At 42.6% G+C, this 23630-nt stretch overlaps 1 protein-coding gene across 1 annotated transcript in view; it reads right to left on the reverse strand.

Annotated features, from left to right (window-relative positions):
• MARCO (macrophage receptor with collagenous structure) overlaps positions 1-17589 on the reverse strand; it is a 29594-nt gene extending 12005 nt beyond the window's left edge. The window contains exons 1-12 of the mRNA XM_035129932.2: positions 17379-17589; positions 16247-16348; positions 12157-12381; positions 11223-11267; positions 10325-10357; positions 9617-9670; positions 8830-8874; positions 6843-6950; positions 3373-3480; positions 2334-2369; positions 1535-1627; positions 1396-1449 (exon numbers count right to left, since the gene is read on the reverse strand). Coding sequence (XP_034985823.2) covers positions 1396-1449; positions 1535-1627; positions 2334-2369; positions 3373-3480; positions 6843-6950; positions 8830-8874; positions 9617-9670; positions 10325-10357; positions 11223-11267; positions 12157-12381; positions 16247-16348; positions 17379-17493 — 1018 coding nt within the window. The 5' untranslated portion in view covers positions 17494-17589. The remainder of the gene's footprint in view (positions 1-1395; positions 1450-1534; positions 1628-2333; positions 2370-3372; positions 3481-6842; positions 6951-8829; positions 8875-9616; positions 9671-10324; positions 10358-11222; positions 11268-12156; positions 12382-16246; positions 16349-17378) is intronic.
• Positions 17590-23630: the final 6041 nt, after the last annotated feature.

The raw sequence follows: 23630 nt of genomic DNA on the forward strand, positions 1-23630 counted from the left end.
GGGAGGCAGATTGGGAGCTGCTAACCAGAATGGGGCAGGGTGAGATACAGCAGACAGGTCAGGGGAACGCTGGGTTATGTAGGTGCCAACTCCCTGGGGCCCTGAGCAGCCACAAAATTCCCCGTGAAGGGACCAAGCCCCCACCAATTTTGGTACCAGGGCCAGGCATGCTGCATGGCACCCACAGCCCCAGGCACCCACGGTCACAGGCCAAGTTGGGTTAGCAGTGCACACCTGTGGCATACCAACACCACCAATCACACTGCAGCCTTGCCTTGCCCCGCCCTCTTCCTGTCCCAGGAGGGACAGGAGGGTGCTGGGAGGGTGGAGGACTGCCCCTCCTCATGCACTGCTGCTGCAGGTAGGAGTGGGAGAGATCCCATCTAAATCTAGAGAGCTGCTGCCAGCCAGCGTAGACCAATGTAGCCAACATGGTGCACTTCAAACACTGCTTGATTCAAACTCACAACAGCCCCAGCCAACATGGATCATGGTCAGAGATTACTGGAGCTGTAGTCTACATTGGATACTGAATTAGATGGCCAGTGGTCTGATTTATTTCTACAAAAAAAAAAAGGACAGGGGATCCATGCTAGGAATGAGTATTGTATTGCACAACTGCATGGCTATTTCCCTCAGGGAATTTTCACAGGAGACGACGACGTCCCATTGATTTCTGTAAAGCAGTTATTAAAGAATCCTGAATTAGCTAGAACTGGGGTGGGGAGAAGGTTGACCACAACCTACCAGCAGATCTCTGGGTAATTTTTCCAGAACTGGAAATGCCAAATATACCTTGATCAACTTTTGGCCAGGCTGTCAGAGGTCAGATAGCTCTGAAACTAGATTCAGCCTGGGAAATGTTGGAGACTTTGAATAAAAGCTCTTTTCCATTGGTGATAAAGGTAAAGGGACCCCTGACCATTAGGTCCAGTCGTGACCGACTCTGGGGTTGCGGCGCTCATCTCACGTTATTGGCCGAGGGAGCCGGCATACATCTTGCAGGTCATGTGGCCAGCATGACAAAGCCGCTTCTGGCGAACCAGAGCAGCACACGGAAACACCCTTTACCTTCCCGCTTGGAGCGGTACCTATTTATCTACGTGCACTTTGATGTGCTTTCAAACTGCTAGGTGGGCAGGAGCTGGGACCGAGCAACGGGAGCTCACCCCGCTGCGGGGATTCGAACTGCCGACCTTCTGATCGGCAAGCCCTAGGCTCAGTGGTTTAACCCACAGCACCACCCGTGTCCCTTTCATTGGTGATACATCTCTGTAAAACACTTAGATACCACAGCAGAGGATTTGTCCTGGCCTTATGGCATCTCACATCTCTCTGAATGAGATGTATTTTGCTCACACACCGGGTTCATCCACATCCTTTTTTCTTTTTTACCTGGATCTCCTTTGTAACCCCTTTCTCCCTTATCGCCTTTCACTCCTGGGACTCCTAAAAGAATAAAGGGGAAGGACAGGTCAGAAACTTCTTGGGAATAATTATTTCAACAGATTGAGCAACATTCCCATTTGTATACCTGGAAGGGTACTTGCTTCTCCTTTCTGTCCTTTTTCGCCTTGTGCTCCCTTTGGGCCAGGACTTCCTGGTGGCGCCATGCTGCCTGCAGGACCTTGTAAGTGAACCAAAGAAGCTTGGTCACAGCCAGGATGACACAGGAAGAGCAATCAAGCACTGAGGTATCTGTCATATTTGGTGAACGAGGGAAGGTTTAGAAGGACTGAAGCTTAGTGCTGGCAGAGCTCCTGCTTTGCATGCAGAAAGAAAGTCTGGTTGAATCCCTGGCAACTGGGATTGTCCCTTGCCTGGAACCCAAGAGACCTGCTGCCAATCAGTGTTGACAACCCTGAGCTAAATAGTCCAATTGGTCTGACTCAGAATAAGGAAGCTTCCTTTGTTCCAGAATGGAACTGTCTCAATGAATATTTGTCTTTTTAAATAATTCTTAGGAGTTAGTTCCAGGTTGGTGAAATCAGAAGCAGTTTACTAGTAAAATCCTAGGCATGTTTACTCAGAGGTAGGTATCACTGGGTAAGTATTATTAGTTTACAATCCATCACATTTACTTCAGAGTAAGCCCCACTGAACAGAGTTACACTTCTGGGTAAACACAGTTAGAGAAATTTATGTTGATTAACTGTTCAATCCTAGGCATATCTGCTGAGAGATAAGCTCTGCTGGATTCAGTTGACTCACTCTCATGTAAGTGTGTACAGCATTGCAGTCTAAATAGAACTTTAAATGAAGCACAAATGGTAGAAAGTATTTGTGTTAAATTGCATTTAACCTGGTTGTCCAGGAGGTTAATTGCAATATACCTGGTTGTCCAGGAGGTCCTTGGGGACCACGTGTACCTGAAATAGAACATAAATGAACATAAGAGAACATAATTGAACACAAAAGAACATAAATTGCTAGTATATGGGATGCTTCTATCTGTATTTTGCAGCTAAGTTACAAATGGCTAACAGAATATAAGGAGTTAGTTACAGGTAGGTAGCTGTGTTGGTCTGCTGTAGTTGAAATAAAATAAAAAAATTCATTGGTATGTGCTTTCGTGTGCATGGTATCTGAAGAAGTGTGCATGCACACGAAAGCTCATACCAACGACCAACTTAGTTGGTCTCTAAGGTGCTACTGGAAGGAATTTTTTTATTTTGTTTAGAATATAAGGAGGCATGAGAACAGGAATGGGAACAGAGTCTTGGACTGGGGCATAGGGGGTGTTGTTGCAGGGGTAATGTTGCTAATGCTGCTATTGATATTAATTGTTGATCTTATAATTTATGTGGAAATTGTTCAATTTGACTGTGTACTTTTCAATGTGTTTTATGTATTGTTTATTACTTCTTTTGCTATGTTTGTAATCATGTAAATCTTTTCCTGCAGTAAGCCTCCTTGAACATAGTTTTAACTATAGAAAGGCGGAATACAAATAAAATGACGACGACGATGAACAGACACCTGACCTTTCAATATAAGATGAAAACAGAAAAGCAGCAGCTGATTTGTGCATGCCTTCATATAACTGTGGCAAACAGTATCACTGGATTCCAAGAAAATTAACAGAAATACGTAGAAGGAAGAACTATTCAGGTTTGTGTGGTCCTGATAAACCATGCTTTAGCTTCCCCTGTTGTGCAAACCAGGCCTTAGAATGCCTGTTTGTCTTTACCCTTAAGAGTGACAAGATCCAGGCATGGTTTCCTTTGGTTATATTCTTCCCTTACGGTTTCTGAAACCAGCACTGACAAGATGAAGATTCAGGGAGGGCTGGGCAAAGTCAGTAAGGCTAGTCTCAAGCCTAAAAGCACGACAGTTGTAGTTTAGGTTTGGCACATTGCTGGGTCCACTCACCTGGCAGGCCTCGTTCTCCCTGCATGCCCTTCTCTCCTCTAAGACCAACTGGTCCTTGTGGGCCCAGATCCCCCTTTCCACCAGCTGGTCCTTGGAGTCCTGGAAGACCTATAGAACAAGCTTGTTTCAGGCGTTAGCACATACAATATATTATTTATTAGATTCCTTATCTGCCCTTCACCATAAACTCCCAAGTTAGAACAATGTGTAAGTGTTGCCAAAGGAAACAATAAAACTCTTAATAACCTCTTCCCTAACCAAACATTGAACAAGCTTTCAAGGCATGTCGATTTTATGTGGCTTTTTTGTTTTAAAGCTCCTGGAAGAGATGGGGGTCAATATTTAGTTGCTTGGTGACCAATACAAACCCGGAGGGCTAAACTGAGAAAAGTATAGAGCTGGACTATGTTGCCCAACCTAGCTGATACTCAACCTGAGAGTACAAGGCAGGCAGTGTCCTTCCCAGGTCCCAGTCAAGCAACCCTTGGGCTTCCTCTTTACAAGTACAGTATGGCGATAAAGGTTTCCAGGCTGAGTTTAGGCTTTGGAGAGACAATGCTGAGTCTTGAGTCTGTCTGCCAGTATTGTCTCTACTGCTGTTCTCTATTTAACTGTTTCAGCTACTTTAAACATTCATGTAACGTTGCTGAACAAAACGACAGCACAGTAATTTTTCCTGGCTTGCAACTACCTCTCTCCTCTGGACCTCATTTCCTGTGTGCGATAGTTACCTTCTCTTACGGACACAGTTTCAGAACAATGAACTTCCATTTTTTAAGACAGGTTCCTCACCCTTATTCATAAGAAGGAGCATAAGGCCCTCCTTTAACTGTGTGTTATGTGTGTGTGTTCTGCTATTTCTCAGACCTTCCGAGTGTTCCTATTTTCTAGGGGTGTCCCTGATTTAGAGAAGCCATCCTGGTTTCTGATTTGATCCCAGAATGTCCCACTTTCCCTTTGGATGTCCCTATTTTCTTTGGAGGAATGTTGGAGGGTATGGAGTTATCCGCTTCCCGAGCTGTCTGAAAGCAATCCTGTATAGGGAAGGGTTTTTTTAAAAAAAATGTTTAATGTTTTGTTATGGTTTTATATACGTTGGAAGCTGCACAGAGTGTGGGGGCAACCTAATAAAATGTGTGGGGTATAAATAGTAAAATTATCATTATGGAATGGGATGCCCCTATTTTCATTGGAGAAATGTTGGAGGGTATGAACTCTGCCTTTCTTCTCTCTCTTGGGTTTCAGGAAGCAAGGAAGCCAGGGCTCCAATGGAAGAAGGAACTTGGTCTGCTATAACTTATTAGACAGGACAAGAAAAGCTACGCCAACTACTGAAGATAAAGAGGGTCTTCTAGTGCCAGGGATGCAGAGGGAGGGGGACTACCTTGAATAATAAATCAATAACAATACTAAATATTCCTTTGTATTCCTGTAAAGTATATTACATAAAATGGAAACATTAATTAACAATCATAAATGCCAATTCACTAGAGAGGCTAATGGTTTCATATCTAGCTTTTAGCTGGCATGCACTTTTAAGAAATGTTACTGTCAAGAAAAGTATACTGAAAATTTGATCCATTTCTCAATCTTATCTTGGCTCTTTTCTGCATTGGGGATGCTCTGTTTTTGGGGGGGAGGGTTTTGTCTTCTCTTTTTAGCATGCATGCCCCTGTTAAGGCTTGCAAATGCCAATTTAATGGAAGTTACACATTGCATAATTCTTCTGTTTAACTAAGACAAAACTCTGGCTTATACATGATACAAACAACTCAGAAATCGACTTCACAATATCTCCAACTAGCCAAACACACACATGCTTATGCATATAAATTACTCTGTATTAGTTTGTACCAGATAAATCCTACTATAAACACCTTTGCATTAATCAGAGACAGAAAGATAATTAAATACTCATTGCCTGTATTGCATACACATATGCCCAAAATGAAATATTAGTATGTACAAAGTTAAATTTGCTTTCTCCCTTTTCCAGTGCCTGCCTGGTTCTGTGACACAGTGTATAAAGAAGGTAGGACATTATACATATTGTCTGCCTCCTTGAAAGACATGCATAGAGTTGACACGTTGGTATGGGGCTGTTTGAGGCCAATTTAATGATGTTTGCAAGAACATCATTATCAGTTCTGGAAAATGAATCTTGAAGTGTATAACCTTGGCTACCACAAGCAACCCAATACAGTGGTACCGCTAGTTATGAACTTAATTTGTTCCGGAGGTGCGTTCTTAACCTGAAACTGTTCTTAACTAGAGGCGTGCTTTCACTAATGGGGCCTCTTGCTGCCGCTGCGCCGCCGGCACACAATTTCTGTTCTCATCCTGTGGCAAAGTTCTCAACTCCAGGTAACTCTCCCAGGTGAGTGGAGTTTGTAACCTGAAGCGTTTTTAACCTGAGGCATTTGTAACTCAAGGTAGAAGAAGAAGAAGAAGAAGAAGAAGAAGAAGAAGAAGAAGAAGAAGAAGAAGAAGAAGAAGAAGAAGAAGAAGAAGAAGAAGAAGACGACTTTGGATTTGATATCCCTCTTTATCACTATCCTAAAGAGTCTCAAAGCGGCTAACATTCTCCTTTCCCTTCCTCCTCCACAACAAACACTCTGTGAGGTGAGTGAGGCTGAGAGACTTCAAAGAAGTGTGACTAGCCCAAGGTCACCCAGCAGCTGCATATGGAGGAGCGGGGAAGCGAACCCGGTTCACCAGATTACGAGTCCACCGCTCTTAACCACTATACCATGCTGGCTCTTGTTATGTTTATAAAAACATCTAGTCTAGCCCAATGGCTGGTTGCCTTCCCAGATCAACTCATCACCCAAACCGGCATGATGAGAAACTGTGGGTGTATGTCTGACCTACCATGCTAACTACCCCCTACTGTTCATTATTCAGCAGGTACCACATGCCAGGCCCCAAGAGCACCAAAGCAAGCAGCCTACACAAGCTGGTCAACAATAGGAGGTTAGTGAAGTGCCCTGCTCCCAACATGTGTGAGGGTGCTGACCTTCCTCTAAGTCACTTACCTGGTCAGCAGTGGGTCCACATTGCTAGCTATCATTTCAAGGGGGGAAAGGTAACTCCACCGCCTGTTTAGTTTCTGAGATATACAGGACAGTCTACAGGCAATAGTTCAGAAAAACACAATTCTTCTCCTGCCTCCCAATATATTAGGGAAGTTGGTATAATGATTAATAATATGGGCAACAGTGATAATCTTCATACTATTCCACACCATTGCATGTGGTGACCAACTGATAGAAGCAGGATCAATTCAAGCAAGCAGGAAAACGATCCTATCTACAAATGGGTGAATATGTCCATTTGTTTCCTCAGTTTCTCCAGTCTGAAGTTCAAGTTTCCACATTTCCATATCAGTTTGCAATTATTCTTATTTTTAAGTCCTCATGAAAATCACCAGCATCATATTAAGATTATGAACACTCTTGGCAAAGTCTTACCTTGAGGTCCCCTGTCTCCCATTTGCCCTTTTGTTCCTGGTTCACCTTTTGGACCAGCCGGCCCAAGATTTCCTTCAGATCCCTTTTCACCATCAAGTCCAATTAAACCTGTATTTTTAAACACACACACACACACACACACACACACACACACACGATTTATTTATTTATTTATTTTAAAGCAACACAATTGCTACACTAGTGATTCCACTGCCTTCTTTTGGAAGTACGGTGGTACCTTGGTTATTGAATGGCTTAGTCAACGAACAAATCGGCTCCCAAATGCTGCAAACCTGGAAGTAAGTGTTCTGGTTTGTGAACTTTTTTGGGAAACCGGACATCCAACGTGGCTTCCGCTTGAGTGCAGGAAGCTCCTGCAGCCAATCGGAAGCCGTGCCTTTGTTTTTGAATGGTTTTGGGAGTCGAACGGACTCCCGGAACGAATTAAGTTTGAGAACCAAGGTTCCACTGTAATTTGATGTAAGTGGTTTCAGGTCTCAAAACAGTTCTGCCTGTGGATATTGCAGAATGTTTGCAATTGTCACAGGATGCTTTGCCATCAGAAATGTACATGTTAATTCTTCCCAGTACGCATGAAAGATGAAATTTGAGGAAACTGGCTTACTTGTGATGGCCTCTTATGACATACTGATTGTCAGAAGCCAAACCTTTTACTGAATCTTCTAAGTCATCTGAAATTTGTACTGTTAGTTTCCAGTCATTGCTTTATCAACAGGTTCCTAATTTAAGCAGTTGTGCGTTTTGTCCTATCACCTTGGTTGAGTTGTCTGAATCCTCACTCAAAGCTGGACTGCCAGCTGAGGGGTTGTAAATATGCCTTACTGGTTTCTAGCTTGGCCTTAATTCTTGAAAAGTTGACACTCTCAATTTGACATACATTTGGATAAACGTGCACATGGAAGGTAGATCTGGGAATGGCTGTTAGCTCTGGAAGCTAGAGGGGACTTATATGTTCAGAGACAATCATAGCTACCTCTGATTACCAAAGGTGAGGACAAACCACAGGAGAGATCTATCATTTCCATGCCAAATCTGTGAATTTATAGGGACATTTGGCTTGTTTCAGCTGAAAACAGAATGCTGGACTAGGTGGACCTCTGGTCTGATCCAGAAAAGTTATTATGTGCATATACAAAATTGGGGAGGGGTCTATTTTAAGAGAAAACAATAAGAATGGCACATTCTACCAGTGAGTCGATCAGGTGCCTGGGGCGGTGTGTGGGGTGGGGCCAACCATCCATAGGGGCGGGGCAAGCTGGGGCAGGATGCTCCATGGGGCCTCTGAGGAGTCTGCCTGCCTCCTCCCCCTCAGCTGCCCTACAGCTGAGGGGGAGGCGGTGGGGGGACCGTTTGGGCAGTGGGGGGCTTGCAGTCATGCAAGCCACTGCGTCACTCCCAGGAGAGACACGTGGCTCGGGCACGCTGCAGGCCCTGTGGTGAATGGCGCTTGGCATTTTGTCACACCCTCAGTGGTGATACCCAGGGTGGACCACCCCCACTGCCCCCTTTCTCCGCCCCTGCATTCTAAAACTGGATAGATTGGTGTAAATCAGCCTCCCCCCCCCAGTCTGGCGCCCTCCAGATGTTTTGGACTACAAATCCCACCAACCTAGTCAGCATAGCCAAATGGTCAGGAATGCAGGGAATGATAGTGAAAAACATCTGGAGGTCACCAAGTTTGGGAAGGCTGGTGTAAATATCAGGGATAGTTGCTGTTGACCTACAACTTCCATCATCTCAGATCATTGGTGATACTGGCTGGGACTTATGAAAGTTGTAGTCTGGCAAAACCTGGAGGGCACCACATTGGCTACCCTGATCTAGATGATTGCCATAATGCTAGTTCAGTTACTCTGGTAGTGCCAGTGGTGTAATGTAAAAAAGATTTCTCAGTGTGCATCAGAATGCTGCTGACATTACACCTAATATGCCTTCATCCGTTGCAAGCCAGTGGAAGGGGCCTTACCTTGCAGTCCTTGCTCTCCTTTTGAACCCTTTGGCCCCATGCTTCCTGAAATAAAAATACAGAGAAATAATTAATAATAAAGTGGAGAAGAAGGGAAATTATCAAATGCCTTTTTTGATATGGCGTCCAGCTTTGACTTAACTGACCTATGGTGACTTAAGCGTCCATTAGATTGCCAATTTACTTTTTTCAAATGCAAACAATTCTTCAAGCACTTGTTTCTGTGTTGGTGAATGCTAAATTTAGTTACTCTCAGATCAGTTGCTTTTATGGTTTTTAAATTTTATTATTGTAATTGCACATTCTTTTATTGGCTTTGGAAAAATTAACAAGTATGGTAAAAAGGGTACTCATTCAACCCAAGACATTATCCGATCACAATGCCATCTTGATAACAGTATTAACAGGTGAGAAATGTTCTTTGTTTAGGTGGAGGTTAAATTATAAGGTATTGCAAAATGGGGAGGGACTATGAGTTGAATATATGGAAAATAACTGTATACAGCTGAAAATTCTGGCAGCACTAAGATCAATTCATCAGATTAAATAATTTTTGATGGATGTAAAAGTAGAAAACTGATTTGAATGATTATAGCAAAATATGCAGGAATGTATGATACGTTAAATGGACCATGGAAGAAGAAGAAAGTTTGTAAAATGTTTATTTTGAAATGTAAAATTGAAAACTTAATAAAAATTATTATAAATAATAGTAAGCTTGAAAAGCAAATGAGGTGGAATTTCACCTGCTTTTCAACATTTGTTTCTACAGCTCTTCTTTCATTACCTGTATCGCCCTTCTCTCCCCGGGTACCTGGAGGTCCTCTCATTCCTGGAGATCCTAAAATATAAATACATTGAGGTTGCAGCCCTCTTTGCAACTACCTTGAAGTGAGTCCCATTGACTACAGTAGCATTTACTTACCAAAAAACTTATATAGAAAATGGGATATGAAGACCCTTTCCAAATATCACTAAGGGCATGTCACTATATAAACACACACCTAGAACTCTGAAGAGAGAAACTTGGATGGGAGAAGCGAGGATTGCAGTAGAACAGGGGAGGAGTTAGCAAAGTATCAATATTCCCTGACTCTTTTCTACAATTCAATCCAATTTTCTCCTCCCCCCCTTTTAAAAGAATGCTCCTATCTTGAGTTTAACATCTCTATCCAGAATGAGGTGTGGCCATGCACTTCCCATCACTTTTCCTCCTAAACTCAAAGGAACTGCCCCCTCTACTCTCCTTGGATTCTGCTGGAGCATTTAGGAAGTACGGTTGATTCATTTTAAAATGTATGTCCTCCTTACAGGCTTGCAAATGTGCTACATCTCCATTATAGGGGCACAGAAGAGCTGCTCATCCCTTTTGACAATTCCTGCCATAGACCCAGTGTAAAAACTATCTGAAGTGCCTCCGTTCAATTGTAGGTTCAAGGGAATTGCCCAAATGTTTACAGGTATTATAGTTCCAGAAGTGGGCAAGCAACATTACCAATTTCTCCTTTTGGTCCAGGCAATCCTGCACCTGAAAACAACAACAGCATGTTTGTTTGTTTTAATCAGTTGTTCAAAAATGTTAAATATTGATCCCCATCCCCCTCCACTCCATGAAGATTTGAGATTTCATGTTCTTTGTTTGTCCTTTGGTCCTGGCTCTCATTGGCTTCCTCTTAAGCTGATGCCTCCTTTCTCACCTTTCCTTCCTGAAATATGTCCAAAACAGGTGTGTGTTGCAACTCTAATACAATGTACTTATTGCAAATGGCTGAAGCTCCTACTTTACCTTTCCTCACTTAATCAAAGCCACATATTAGCCACATAATTTTATGGGCTTCACATTGAACCCTGTTTGCCTGCCTGCCTGCCAGCCTGCCTGTTATTTCATTTTATTGAATATGTAAATTTTCACTCATTAAGATGTGACATCAAATATATTTCTGATTTTTCAGTGGTCCCATTCAGGCACCACAATCTTAACACAAGATTGTACAGTACAAAAATGAGCCATGTGCTCATTTCTAGCCTGGTTTGGCTTTCACAATCTGGTTTGGAAGTTGTCCTTAAACCACGGTTTCCTGGTTTGAATGCCATGTGAAACTGTGTTGTGCTTATGAATTTGCAATCCTATCGGACACTTGTTTCTGTGCTGGTGAATGCCGAATTTAGTTACTCTCATTTCAGTTGCTTTTTTGGTTTGTAAATTTTATGATTGCAATTGTACATTCTGTTTATGTTATTTGTCATATATTTGTCTGAGAGTTAATAATAAAATGTGAAAATAAAATAAATGAGAGCAGTCAAATAGGGCTGTTGGGTCATCTGCAGCTGCTTCATAGGACTTGGGCAAGATCTGTAGATGGAGAGATTCAAAATGATGCGTTTCCACCTACCTGGAGGTCCCGGAGGCCCTTGAAGTGCACGGCTTTCCAGTTGTTCTGAAACAGATATTGATAGCTACTAGAAATCTCCTACCAATGGCAGAAGGAGTCTACAGTTAAAATGAAACCTTTAATCTTGTGAGATGACCAAAAAGAACAAACTCTAGGCAGAATTCCATCAGCTCATTAGTTTCAGTGAAAACTGTAGCAAAAGAGGACAATCCAAAAAAAAATGTCGTCATCCACCCCTTCCAAATTTACTCTGATCCTTCATGCTTCTCCTCAGGATGCTGTACAGGCTTAGAGTAAGTGAGCTGGACTTTCTCATGAAACTACTTAATGCTGCAGTTCACACCCTGAACAGTACCAGGCTATTATTATTGACAAGCTCAGCTTTAGAAACAGGATTGGGCTCCTGGCAATGGGCTGGGCTGCATCAGAGCACTGCTCTTTCTTTGTTTCAGCATACATACCTTCACTATGAAGCCAGAGAGCAGTGTAGTGCAAAGGTACCATTTGGAGAAAGCTTCAGCCTTATTGAATGAGCCGTTAATGCATTTCGCTTCACTACAAATTGTCTTAGAGAGACTGGCTCCTTTCTCCGAGAGGCTCAAACACCGATTATAGATTGCATTAATGACTTATTCAATAAGACGGAAGGCCTAATTGCCAGCCAGGGCAGTAGCTCCTGTAATGGACTCAATAACCACTGGTGATTAGTTTTATTGGCTTTACCTTCCCGTTGTGTGTATATATACGGTTTCCTCACATCTTGATTCCTGCCCTCTTTCCCTTCCCTTGCTTTTTTGTTTTAAAAAAACCCACCCTGTCTTTTGTGTAGTTCATGTGAAACATGTAAGTTTGGATGGGAAGGTTACTGAAATGCCTATTCACACACTAACTTCCCCCCAAAATGATATCCAGCCAAGGAGAAGCAAGAAAGTACCTGTAAAATTGATCATTCTCCATTGTAAATGTTGGTTGCTCAGTTTGATTATGTGAATTTCTTCCTTTAGATTTCTGATCCAATTGTCTCCTCTTCTTTGTGAGCTTGCCTCCATTTGGTCAATATCATTGGCAAGATTGGTGTCATTGACAAAATAGCTTGCAAGTTTTTCTGCTAAAGGTAAGCTGACTTTGTTTTTTTCCAAGACTTTGTTCATCTCATAGACTGAAAGTAGAGGAGAAGAAATCATGACATAGGTAAAGTACAATGTTGTGGGTTATGTACTGAGCTTGGATCCTAGAACAATAGGCAAGTAGGATCCTAGAAGGCAGCATCCTGATTGGTCTGCAGGAGCCGCCCACTCCGGCTCCAGGAGGAAGTCAATCATGTGCATCGCCTCTTTCTTAACAGCTGCTAATCAAATATTAACATTCTACACTCATTTTGTTATTTTCCCAATATGGTAATGCAATACTAAGACTGCAACCCTATCACCAAGGAACATACTGCTAAGCAGACATGTATAGGATTGCATTTAAAGTGAAGAACTTCCCCATTTGTCCAAACCTAAGAGTCACAAGGTCTTCTCAAGAGCCAGGTTTTAGAGCAGCAAATGTGCAACGGGAAAGGCCGTAGCTCAGAGGCAGAACCCCTGTCCTGTATGCAGAATGTCCCAGGTTCAATCCCCACCATCTCCTGGTAGGGTTGGGAATGTTCCCTGTCTTAAACCCGGGAGACCAGTTGCGCATCGGGGTAGACAATACTGAGCAAGAATATTCTGACTCGTTATAAGCCAGGCTCCTATATGCCTAGATGCATTTTCTAGGGATTGCAAGGATATCACATTTTGTGAGCCTCGGTGTCACAGTGTTTTGTACCTGGGAGAATGTGGTTCCACCCCACTCTCCAGCAGCACATCTATTATTGTTACTACTGCCATGTAAAATATGGTTGTGCAACTGTTTGCCTATTGCTTATAGCGTGAACGATGACAGACGGCACAGATTTCCCCACTTCTTGTGTCCACAAGGTAGTAGAGCTCCCACACCACAACAAGGCCACCTCCCCCTCCTCAATCCATTTGCTATTGGCTGGCTATGACTTCATTAACTTAGGAGGGTGCAATTATGCAAAAGCTACAATGTGGTTGGGGCAGGCAGTCAGACATATAAAATAACCAGATAGTGGCAGCCCAGAGCCACAGCTGGGCCCAAGTGAACACATGCACACCCCATCCCTTGAGGAGCAAAGCATCCAATGATGGATTCCATCTATGCTTTATCCAGAACCATGGACAGAACTTCCATAGCACTCCATGTGCAATGCTTTCAGACCGTGAATCACCTCACACACTCTGGCCCACTGCAGTAGCAAAAGAAGGGGGAAGAAGAAGAGGAAGAGGAAGAGGAAGAGGAAGAGGAAGAGGAAGAGGAAGAAGAAGAAGAAGAAGAAGAAGAAGAAGAAGAAGAAGAAGAGTAGTAGTTTTGGATTTGATATCCCGCTTTATCACTACCCTAAGGAGTCTCAAAGCGGCTAACATTCTCCTTTCCCCTCCTCCCCCACAACAAACACTCTGTGAGGTGAGTGAGGCTGAGAGACTTCAGAGAAGTGCGACTAGCCCAAGGTCACCCAGCAGCTGCATGTGGAGGAGCGGAGACGCGAACCCGGTTCCCCAGATTACGAGTCCACCGCTCTTAACCACTATACCACACTGGCTCTTGTTATGTTTATAAAAACTACCGCTCTTAACCACTACACCACACTGGGTAACGTTTGAAGGTCAACAATCTTGTGGTCAGATTTGGCAATTTGAGTGTCTCTCTCTCACACACACACACCAGCATTTTCGACCCCTTCAAGTACCAGATGCTGGCATGATAGAAAACTACATTGTCATCCCCACCAAGCACATGATAGATTTGTTCCACACATTTACCTGCAGCAATATTAGAGCAGCCACATTGCTGTTGCAAGCGATGGATACTCCAGGCCTCAGCCGTGTGGCATTAAGCGGTAAGGAATCAAATGAAGCACATGCAGGTGGGGCTGGCTCTTGTTTGTGTGGCTTTATGGACATTTACAATGTCCCCGAGGTAAGCAGCCTTCAACCCTTTGAGTCCCATGGCCCAACTTTAACCTCAACCCACAGTATGGGGTCCGCTTTGACTATTTTACCATATATGCCAAGACAGGCATGTTCTGTTCATCATCATTATTACTCCTTGCTCCTTTCTCCCTGTTCCCTGTGTTCTTTTCTCTCTCACCCTCTTTCTATTTCAAAAAAGTCAACCAAAAAGAAAGAAAATTGGTGATATCACTTTGTATCCAGCTATGATATAGGATCTGATCACAGGTTCAAGACCAGTGCCTAGTGCCATTTGGATGAATAGGCATGTACAATATGGAATTCCTAATTACCCCAGCAGTATATTCTGAACACATGTTCAGAACACATATTCTGAACAGTTCTGCATTAGAACGAAGAAGTCACTAGCAACCTGCAGGGTAAGAAGCACTTGAAAGCACTTCTACCCAAGCTGTCACCAGGGTCCTTAAGATGACAAATTTGTCTAACATGTGGCTGGATGTGAGAACATCTGAGAAACAGCTTGGGAGGCAAAAGGTCTGAGGGTTATTTACTTGCATGTACGGAAATTGGCCTTTGTTTTTCCCAAACACATTACATGCTTGGGACTTTTAGAGTTGTAATATATTGTTACAGATTTGGGGTAACAAGAATTTGAGGGTGGAAGGGAACCCTTAACTGCTGGAGTTAGTGAATGTTAGAAATAAATTAAGGGGTAAGAATTAGCTGGTTTATGAAATATTGAAGGGAAAATGCAGGCCAGTGGAAAAATACAGGCTAAGCTCCCTTTCCAGGCCAGGGTCTCATCTGGGATAGAAGCCGTTAAGCATGACAAAAGGTGTTGATGGGTCTTTGCCAACCCAATCACATAGGATACAGGGAAATCATCACCTTTTAAAACTAGGCTTGGAACAGCAGGGAAAGGGGGATGAGTTGCTTGGCAAGGGGTTTTCTAGGAAGGAGAAGCAGGAGGTGGGGGAGAACTCTATGTTGGGGAGGGAGCTGAAAGGCAGACACCATGGGGGCAGAGGCACAGAAGCGGTGCTTAGAAAGCCTCTGGGTGCAATGCCCAGTTGCTGTAAAGGACAAGTCCTTTTTGGGATGTGAATGCTGTAAACTCTGCACTCCCTCCATCTGTACCCAGGTTGTAAAAGGTAAAGGTAAAGGGACCCCTGACCATTAGGTCCAGTCGTGACCGACTCTGGGGTTGCGCGCTCATCTCGCATTATTGGCCGAGGGAGCCGGCGTATAGCTTCCAGGTCATGTGGCCAGCATGACAAAGCCGCTTCTGGCAAACCAGAGCAGCACATGGAAACGCCGTTTACCTTCCCGCTGTAGCGGTTCCTATTTATCTACTTGCATTTTAACGTGCTTTCGAACTGCTAGGTTGGCAGGAGCTGGGACCAAGCAACGGGCGCTCACCCCGTCACAGGGATTCGAACCGCCGACCTTCTGATCAGCAAGCCCTAGGCTCTGTGGTTTAACCACAGCGCCACCTGGGTCCCTTGTACCCAGGTTGTAAATACGTGTTAATAAACCATATCTCTTAAAGAAATGACAGTCTCCACTGTGTTTTGATTCCCAATGGAAACATGACCCCCTGGAATCTTGCTGCCACGGCAGAGATTGGGGGTGGCGTGCAACCCTTGTAACAACTCTTTTGTGTGTGTCTCTGTGTTTTATACTGTCATTCTTTCTGAGTTTTTAAAGGTTTGACTAAAACTCTTTTTAAAAATGAGAACTCATTTGCCCATTGTTTGAAAGAGAGCAATCCATTTGGGAAGCTGTTCCTGAAAGCAAAGGTTTCTCTGCTGAGCATCCCTGAAAAGACGTTCTTTTAGGTCTTCAGCAAAGATCTTCAGCTTTCGTCCCCATCTAACCTCTTGTTCTGGTGGTTGTTTCCTTTCTGGAAACAAATTTACTTACTGAATATTTAAAATATAACCAGTGCACAATCTTTTATCTTTAGATTCAGGACTGGAAATAACATTTAAAATCAATTACCTTTATAGGCCAACAGTCCGAAGCCTGCAGTGAGCAGAATCAGGTACATTGTAACCAGAGCCGAAATGCACCTTTTGCAAGTCTTCTTCTGGCCTTTGGGTTCTAAAGTTTTGGAGAAGAAAGAACACACTAAGAATTGATATTCCATCCTTTTTGCTTGCAAATGAGTGACCAATGTGCTGTGGCTGCAGCCGTATGCACAAGTACTGAGAGTTAAAATCAATGACTTGCTTCTGAATAAATAGGGATCCTATCAAGCTGCATGGCTGAAGCTGACAGTGAATTCATGCAGAAGCAGACTGTGATATAGTACTTCTTTAATAACTTTGTTCAACTTGATTGTATTTCCAGACAAACTTTCCATTTGCTGGGTTCTCAGAACTGCAAATAGGGCTGTGCAGAGTGACAGGCATGTTTCACATAATGTTTAGCTTAGGTTTACACCCAAACCAAAAAAACATTGTGTGAACTCAAGTCCTTCGCCTCTTTCCCTTCTCTGGCCGCAGAAATACAACAAAGGCGACTAAAAGCTTGTTTTATGGAAGCATCCATCATCATATATCCTTCATAGTATATTCTGAAATGCAAGACAAATTAATTCTTCATTTAAAGCACAGTGAAACATCTGCCTGTAGGCAGGAATACTCCAGTATAAAATATACACACAGCTTGTGTCAGTTGGCATGCTGTGTAATTACATTTAACTTGACACTTTTTTTCAGTGAAATATTCAGAAATAGCATAAGTGTGATTTTTGTGTGTTATGGTGTGGGGAAAGGCTGATTAAAACACATGCATGCTATTCTTAACTAACGTGAAGCACATAGACATTAATAAAGTGAGTAGTGGTCCCTAGGAATCCCCTAACCTCACTTACCTGGAAGTAAGGGCTACTGAATTCAATAGGGCTTATGAAGTATACATGGTTAGGGTTGTACTGTTAAACCATTCAGTGCCATATTCTGCTAAATTTGTCAATGGCACAAATTTAAATAAAAAGACGGGTTTTTTAATGCAATTGAATCCAAATTAAACATTTAAAAAGAAAAGCACCTTTGAACACTAGTAAAATGTCTTGAGATACTGTGCGTTTAAAAGTCTATATCATTATGAAATAATGAAAATACTTTACCATCTATTTCAAAGGGCATAAGTCCAGATGCTGGAAACTTCAATCTGTCTGAAAATGTAAAGGATCCGGTGTCTTTGCCACATCCATCAGCACTGTAACATCCTGGGTTGTCCATGATCAAATTTTGACAGCCACACTACAATCTTGCCAGGATAACCTTAGGCACTGAAGATGAAGGGGTTTCTGAGCTTTATCTGCTGGGAATGTGTGCTATTAAGCAAACCTTTTATGTTGGCTTGGGGTTATTTTGTACTAGCTTGCAAAACACACACACACACACACACACACACACACACACACACACAACCAAAACCCAACAAGTATCTGATGTGGCATCTTCAGCACTTCCTCCAAAACTCCGCAGGAGGTTGGTCAATGCATGTCTTAATACAGAGCAAAGCAAAAAAGATGTGCGTTAAAAATGACGGTGATGTGAATTTGATTTGTCAGTGTGAATAGCATTTTATAAAACTTTCAGGTAACAAAGGCATTACTGTATTCCAGATTCAGGTAGGTAGCCGCGTTGGTTTGACGGAGTCAAAATATAATATATCAAAAATATCAAAAATATCAAAATAAACAAATAAACAAATATAAAAATTGTCCTTAGAGACCAACTAAGTTTGTTCATGCATGCACACAAAAGCTTATACCCAGAACAAACTTAGTTGGTCTCTAAGGTGCTATTGGACAATTTATTATTATTATTATATATATATATATATTTCGAAAGACATTATTGTTGGATTGGCCTAACTTGCAGGTTTCAGATAATTAATGTGGCATAACAGCGACTTTGCAGACAGGCTGGTATTTATGGTCCCTCTGGATCAGCTCACCTACCCTTTGAACTAATATTTAAATACTATTAGTTGAAATTAGCATGCATGCATGCATAAATAAATGGGCTTTGTTTGGGGCAGGCAAAATCTTTCAGGGTGCAAAACTGGGCCATACCTCCCCCCGACTTGAGGCTCCCCATTCATGTGAAGGGATCTTCACATGTAGAAGATGGAGTTGGGGGGGGGGGGGGAAGCTGCACTGTTGTGCCTGCTTCACATGTCCATGCATTTTGTGTGGCTGCCTGCCTACCCAGGGCTGGATTTAGGTTTGATGAATATATACTGTATGGTAATTTATGGACCTAATAGACCTAAAGCCATTTGCACATAACAAAATATGTATTTTATCAAAGTTAATTGTTGAACTGAAATACAATTGGAAATGTACATCAAATGTTTTTTCCCTTTAATTTTTTGGGGGGCCCCCAAGAGAGTGGGGCCCTAAGCTTTAGCTTGTACGTAAATCCAGCACTCTGCCTGCCCCTTTCTATACTTGGAACCACATTCATGTGACTAATGTGTGGAAGATTTTAGAATCCAATAGCTAGAGCGAAAGGTTACTCTCAGACGACGATCCATTTCTTGTAAAATGACTGAGCTGATGACAGAATCGGTAAGGATTTGAAAGAACGGACTCATGGGAGTGGGCTTCTCACATGTCCCTTAATTGAAAACGTATCCTTTAGTCCTGAATTTGTGACATTGCCTCCGAATTTCAGGGTGTGCCAAACTAGCCCCACAGCACTTTATGGAAGACTGTGAACCAACAACAGCTTCCACAGCTGATTTAGCATTTTAGTGCTAAAGCAGAAGTGGAAAAAGAGGTACCAGCTAGCATCATCTGTTTGTGCTATGGACATTCTTTGGGGGATTTCTGTACGACTGTGGGGGATCCTGTAACCTTTCTACCTCCTTGTCTCATCCTATACTATACAAGAAGACTAAACCTCTGCAAAATAGTAACAATTTACAGAATCAGTTATTCAAAATAAGAATTCATACCAAAAATCTATAGAACTAGCTTCCTGTGGAATTTTTATATTTTTCCTCCATATTTTTTTTAAATGCAGCCCACATTCAACTCTTCCTGAAGGCCAAAGATCTATGAGGCAGAAGGTTCCCTGCTCTGATTTCTCTTTTTTCATGGGGGTGTTTGGCAGGGCTCCCCAAGTCAAAGCAGATTGCATTCAGCCTCTGCTGTCTGCTACCTCTGCCTATTATTTCTGATGGAGTCCAGGTAATTGTGTCCATGTTGCCTTTTGTAATTTGGTGTCCTGGCAGCAACAGATGTTGCTCCTCTAATAAGTAGCACCTTGCCTGATTTCTCTTCCTCTCTGTGGCTCTAACAGATTAGTTTCTGAACATTTCGACCAATACTGCTCCAAATTAATTGCTTAACTAACTAATGACAATTAGAAGAGGGCCTTTGGAGAATAAACCAAATCAATCGGTTCCACTGAGGAGGAGGCTGATCAAACCTGGCTGTTATGTGGACAGTGATGGAGAAATGTAATAAGAAAGTGATTTGTGGAAGCCCCTTTCCTCATCCCCCTGCCACAACCTGCCACTTTCCCATTTTTCAAGAGAGCTTTGCAGAATTTAACAAAGTGGATTTTGAATGAAACCCAATGAAAAGCAGCACAACAGGAGGTATCACTGTCGTAGAAAACAATGAAAGCAATGCAGAAACCCAGCTGGTACCCTGGGGTGCTGAGTTGACTCTGGAATCTGTAAAAAAAGAAGTGAAAAACAGCAACAAAACAGCAGCATTCACAAAGCTTAATGCATAAACTGGGAGCAGCCGCCGAGACCACATAACACCGGTCTGGAAAGACCTGCATTGGCTCCCAGTACGTTTCCGAGCACAATACAAAGTGTTGTTGCTGACCTTTAAAGCCCTAAACGGCCCCGGTCCAGTATACCTGAAGGAGCATCTCCACCTCCATCGCTCTGCCCAAACACTGAGGTCCAGTGCCGAGGGCTTCTGGCAGTTCCCTCGCTGTGAGAAGCCAAGTTACAGGGAACCAGGCAGAGGGCCTTCTCAGTAGTGGCACCCGCCCTGTGGAATGCCCTCCCACCAGAGGTCAAAAAGAAAAATAACTACCAGACTTTTAGAGGACATCTGAAGGCAGCCCTGTTTAGGGAAGCTTTTAATCTTTAAGAAATTAGTGTATTCTAATATTTCTGTTGGAAGTCGCCCAGAGTGGCTGGGGAAACCCAGCCAGATGGGCGGGGTATAAATAAATTATTATTATTATTATTATTATTATTATTATTATTATTATTATTATTATTATTAACGGTGTCCATTGGCCACAGTTGTTGTTTTATCAGATCACCACTGTATCTGAAAGGATAAATGTCGATTAAATAAGGGGAAATATGGGATGACATTTTGACAGCAATGGTGTCATGTGGGCACTGAAAAGAAGAAGAAAAACCATGCATAAGATCACTTATCCCACATCTGGGAGTATACCCAGTTGTTGCTTACATTGCCTCTGACGAAGGGGTTTAGTGGAAGAATTGAGGACCTTGTATGTATGTATGTATGTATGTATGTATGTATGTATGTGGCTTGATGCGGATCAGACACTTCTTTTGCCAGAACTGAAAGAATCTCTCTCTATGTGTGCTTGGACAACTAAGAAATGCATGCTGAAGTTGTAATACTATGGCAAGCTGCTTGAATAACACACCAACCTTTATGCTCAAATTCTAAGAAGATGTAACCAAAGAAACAACCTTTCTCAGCTAAGAGAGAGAGAAGGAAGAGATCAGCAGATTAATCTCACATTCAAGTTGCATGTGTAGTCTTCCCTCTGCAGCATGGTTTGACAATCTGTTCTCTTGTAAGCATTTACAGCAACTCATTGACTGCTGTTGTGAAATGGGTTGCTAAATAAAGGAAGAAAATGTGCTGACGCAGGTTGAGATTTTAGGTGGAGGGTTTTGTGGAAGCAGAAAGATTATTAATAGCTTCCTGCATGTTCTGTGAGTACCAAAAACCAGCCCCTGGGAGGAAGTATCCATATAGAGGAAGTATTCCATGGGAAATCCAGAAATGTGTAAACCAAGAACACAGCGTACACACAATATGAACAGTATGAACATATTATACATATTATACACTTGCAAAGTGTGAATGTTTCTGCATGCAATCTCTCTCTTTTCATCTCTGGGGTGTGTGTGCTTGTTGATCTGACAAAGTGGGAGAAAAGCGACTAAGGTGCTGGCACCGATGTTACTTACTCAGAAATTCAAATGTGCTACAGAGCCCAACAAGACGAATCCACCAACATTACAGGGGTCAGCAAACTTTTTCAGCGGGGGGCAAGTCCACTGTCCCTCAGACCTTGTGGGGGGCCGGATTATATTGTGTGTGTGTGTGTGTGTGTGCGTGTGTGTGTGTACGAAGTCCTATGCCCCACAAATAACCCAGAGATGCATTTTAAATAAAAGGACACATTCTACTCATCTAAAAACACTCCGATTCCCGGACCATCTGCGGGCCAGATTTAGAAGGCAATTGGGCCGGATACGGCCCCCGGGCCTTAGTTTGCCTACCCATGGCCAACAACATACGAATCAATCTGGCTAACCTGATCCAAAAACACACACATACCCCACTCACACACAAAAACAAATTTCACTACAGCCAATCAAAGACAACCAACCATACCCTAGGCCACCCCCAACCTCTCTCACCACCAAAGAAATACAAGTGAATAGTAAGAAAACCCACACAAAAACCCCACACATACACTAATTAGAAGAGAAGCATTGCCACCCAACCCCACCCCACTTATCATTCTCTCTTCCCCCTCTTCTTCCTAACCTAATACTGTATGTGACACTAATGTCTCACAACAAATATAACATCTGTAGAAAACACAACTTGAAAAAAGAGAAAATGCACATATTTTTGTAAACTAAGAAATCTTTAAGAAAAATATTTTTATAAAAAGAAGAAAAGAAATCCAAATGTGCCATGGTCCTTAAAATGGTTAGTGACCCCAGATTTAGCGGGTCACACATTGTTTAGGCTTGTATGAGAAATTATCCAACCTTCTTACAGAATGTTAATTACCAGGGTCATTAGGTTTTTGCTTGCTTTTGAAGATCACATTGATTTTTGGGGAGATGTGTGCATTCCCATTTCCTTAGCTTGTTTATTTGCGACACAGTATAGTCAGCTTGACATTTCCAAGATTAGAGAGAGGGGCTGCGTGATGCTGTGATGGAGGGACGCTATGGGACACATTCCATATTCCCTGCATATGGATCTGAGTACAGTAATTGTATAACCTACTTTGTACTGGGTTGAAACATGCATTCTGCCCTTTCAGAGGAAAAGCTCAACTAAATTAGATTGTGGGAAGCCTTGGCAAGTATCTTTTCCAGTGAATCAGGTGGTCAAGCCCAGAAGGTTATGAATTTTAGAGATAAAACCAGGGATTGTATAAGATAGTTTGGGGCCCTTCATTCTCAGGTTAAAAAGTGTGACTTTGGATATTGATTAGGGTGTCCACTTAGGCATTATCGGTTACTGAGGAAATGCATCACCACAAAAAGAAGACACAAGCTTGCATATGCTAATTCATATTCACAGGTGCTAATTCAAAAATGCTTACTGTAACTCAACCATTATGATCAGATCTATTGTATTTGACCAGCTGACCTGTGTGCCTGCTCAGGTACAGATGCTTCCTTCTGATGTTTCTTTAAACCAGACTTGGATAGGACTGCCCATCGAAAGCAGGACTTCTTGATGGAAAGACACAGCCCTACCTACAGCAGAAAAATGGCTGATAAAACTATTGGACCTGGTGGAGATAGCCATGTTTAATTAGAGGGGGGGAAATCATTGTTTAAGGATTGGAAATTTCTTATAGACTTTTTGTGTGAAAGAGAATATGATCTTGTAATACTTAGATTTGAAGGTAGAACAAATTTTGGTTTTTAGAAGGTAGAATGGTTGTCTTTTAAGGAATGAATATCATATGTAGCTGCAGCCCAGAGGTGGGAAAGCAGTACTGCTTCAGACAGGTGACTGTTCTCGGTAAAGCAGCACACACAACCACACTATGTTTGGTAGTCCTAAGAAAGGGGGAGAACTTGCCACAGGGATAATAGTACTTGATCAGAAACTGTGGTCTCTTCCCTGTGCAACCCTTTCTGTTTTCCTCTGTTGCAGTGGTGGCCAACCTTCAGCCCAGAGGCCTAATTCAACCTGCCAGGGCTCCCATTTTGGCCTGCCCGGGTATTTTGGGCAAGCAACACCCACAGATAAAGCCGTGGTTGCAAAGGAAAAACCAAGAGCCTTTGGATGCACTCCTGACTGAGTACCTATACTTCTTCAAGCTCACTGATCTTTAGTATTTTGATTCCCAAGGGTCCTGGGACTGGA

Source organism: Zootoca vivipara, chromosome 1 (assembly GCF_963506605.1).
Source record: "Zootoca vivipara chromosome 1, rZooViv1.1, whole genome shotgun sequence".
In the NCBI taxonomy this organism is placed as follows: domain Eukaryota; kingdom Metazoa; phylum Chordata; class Lepidosauria; order Squamata; family Lacertidae; genus Zootoca; species Zootoca vivipara.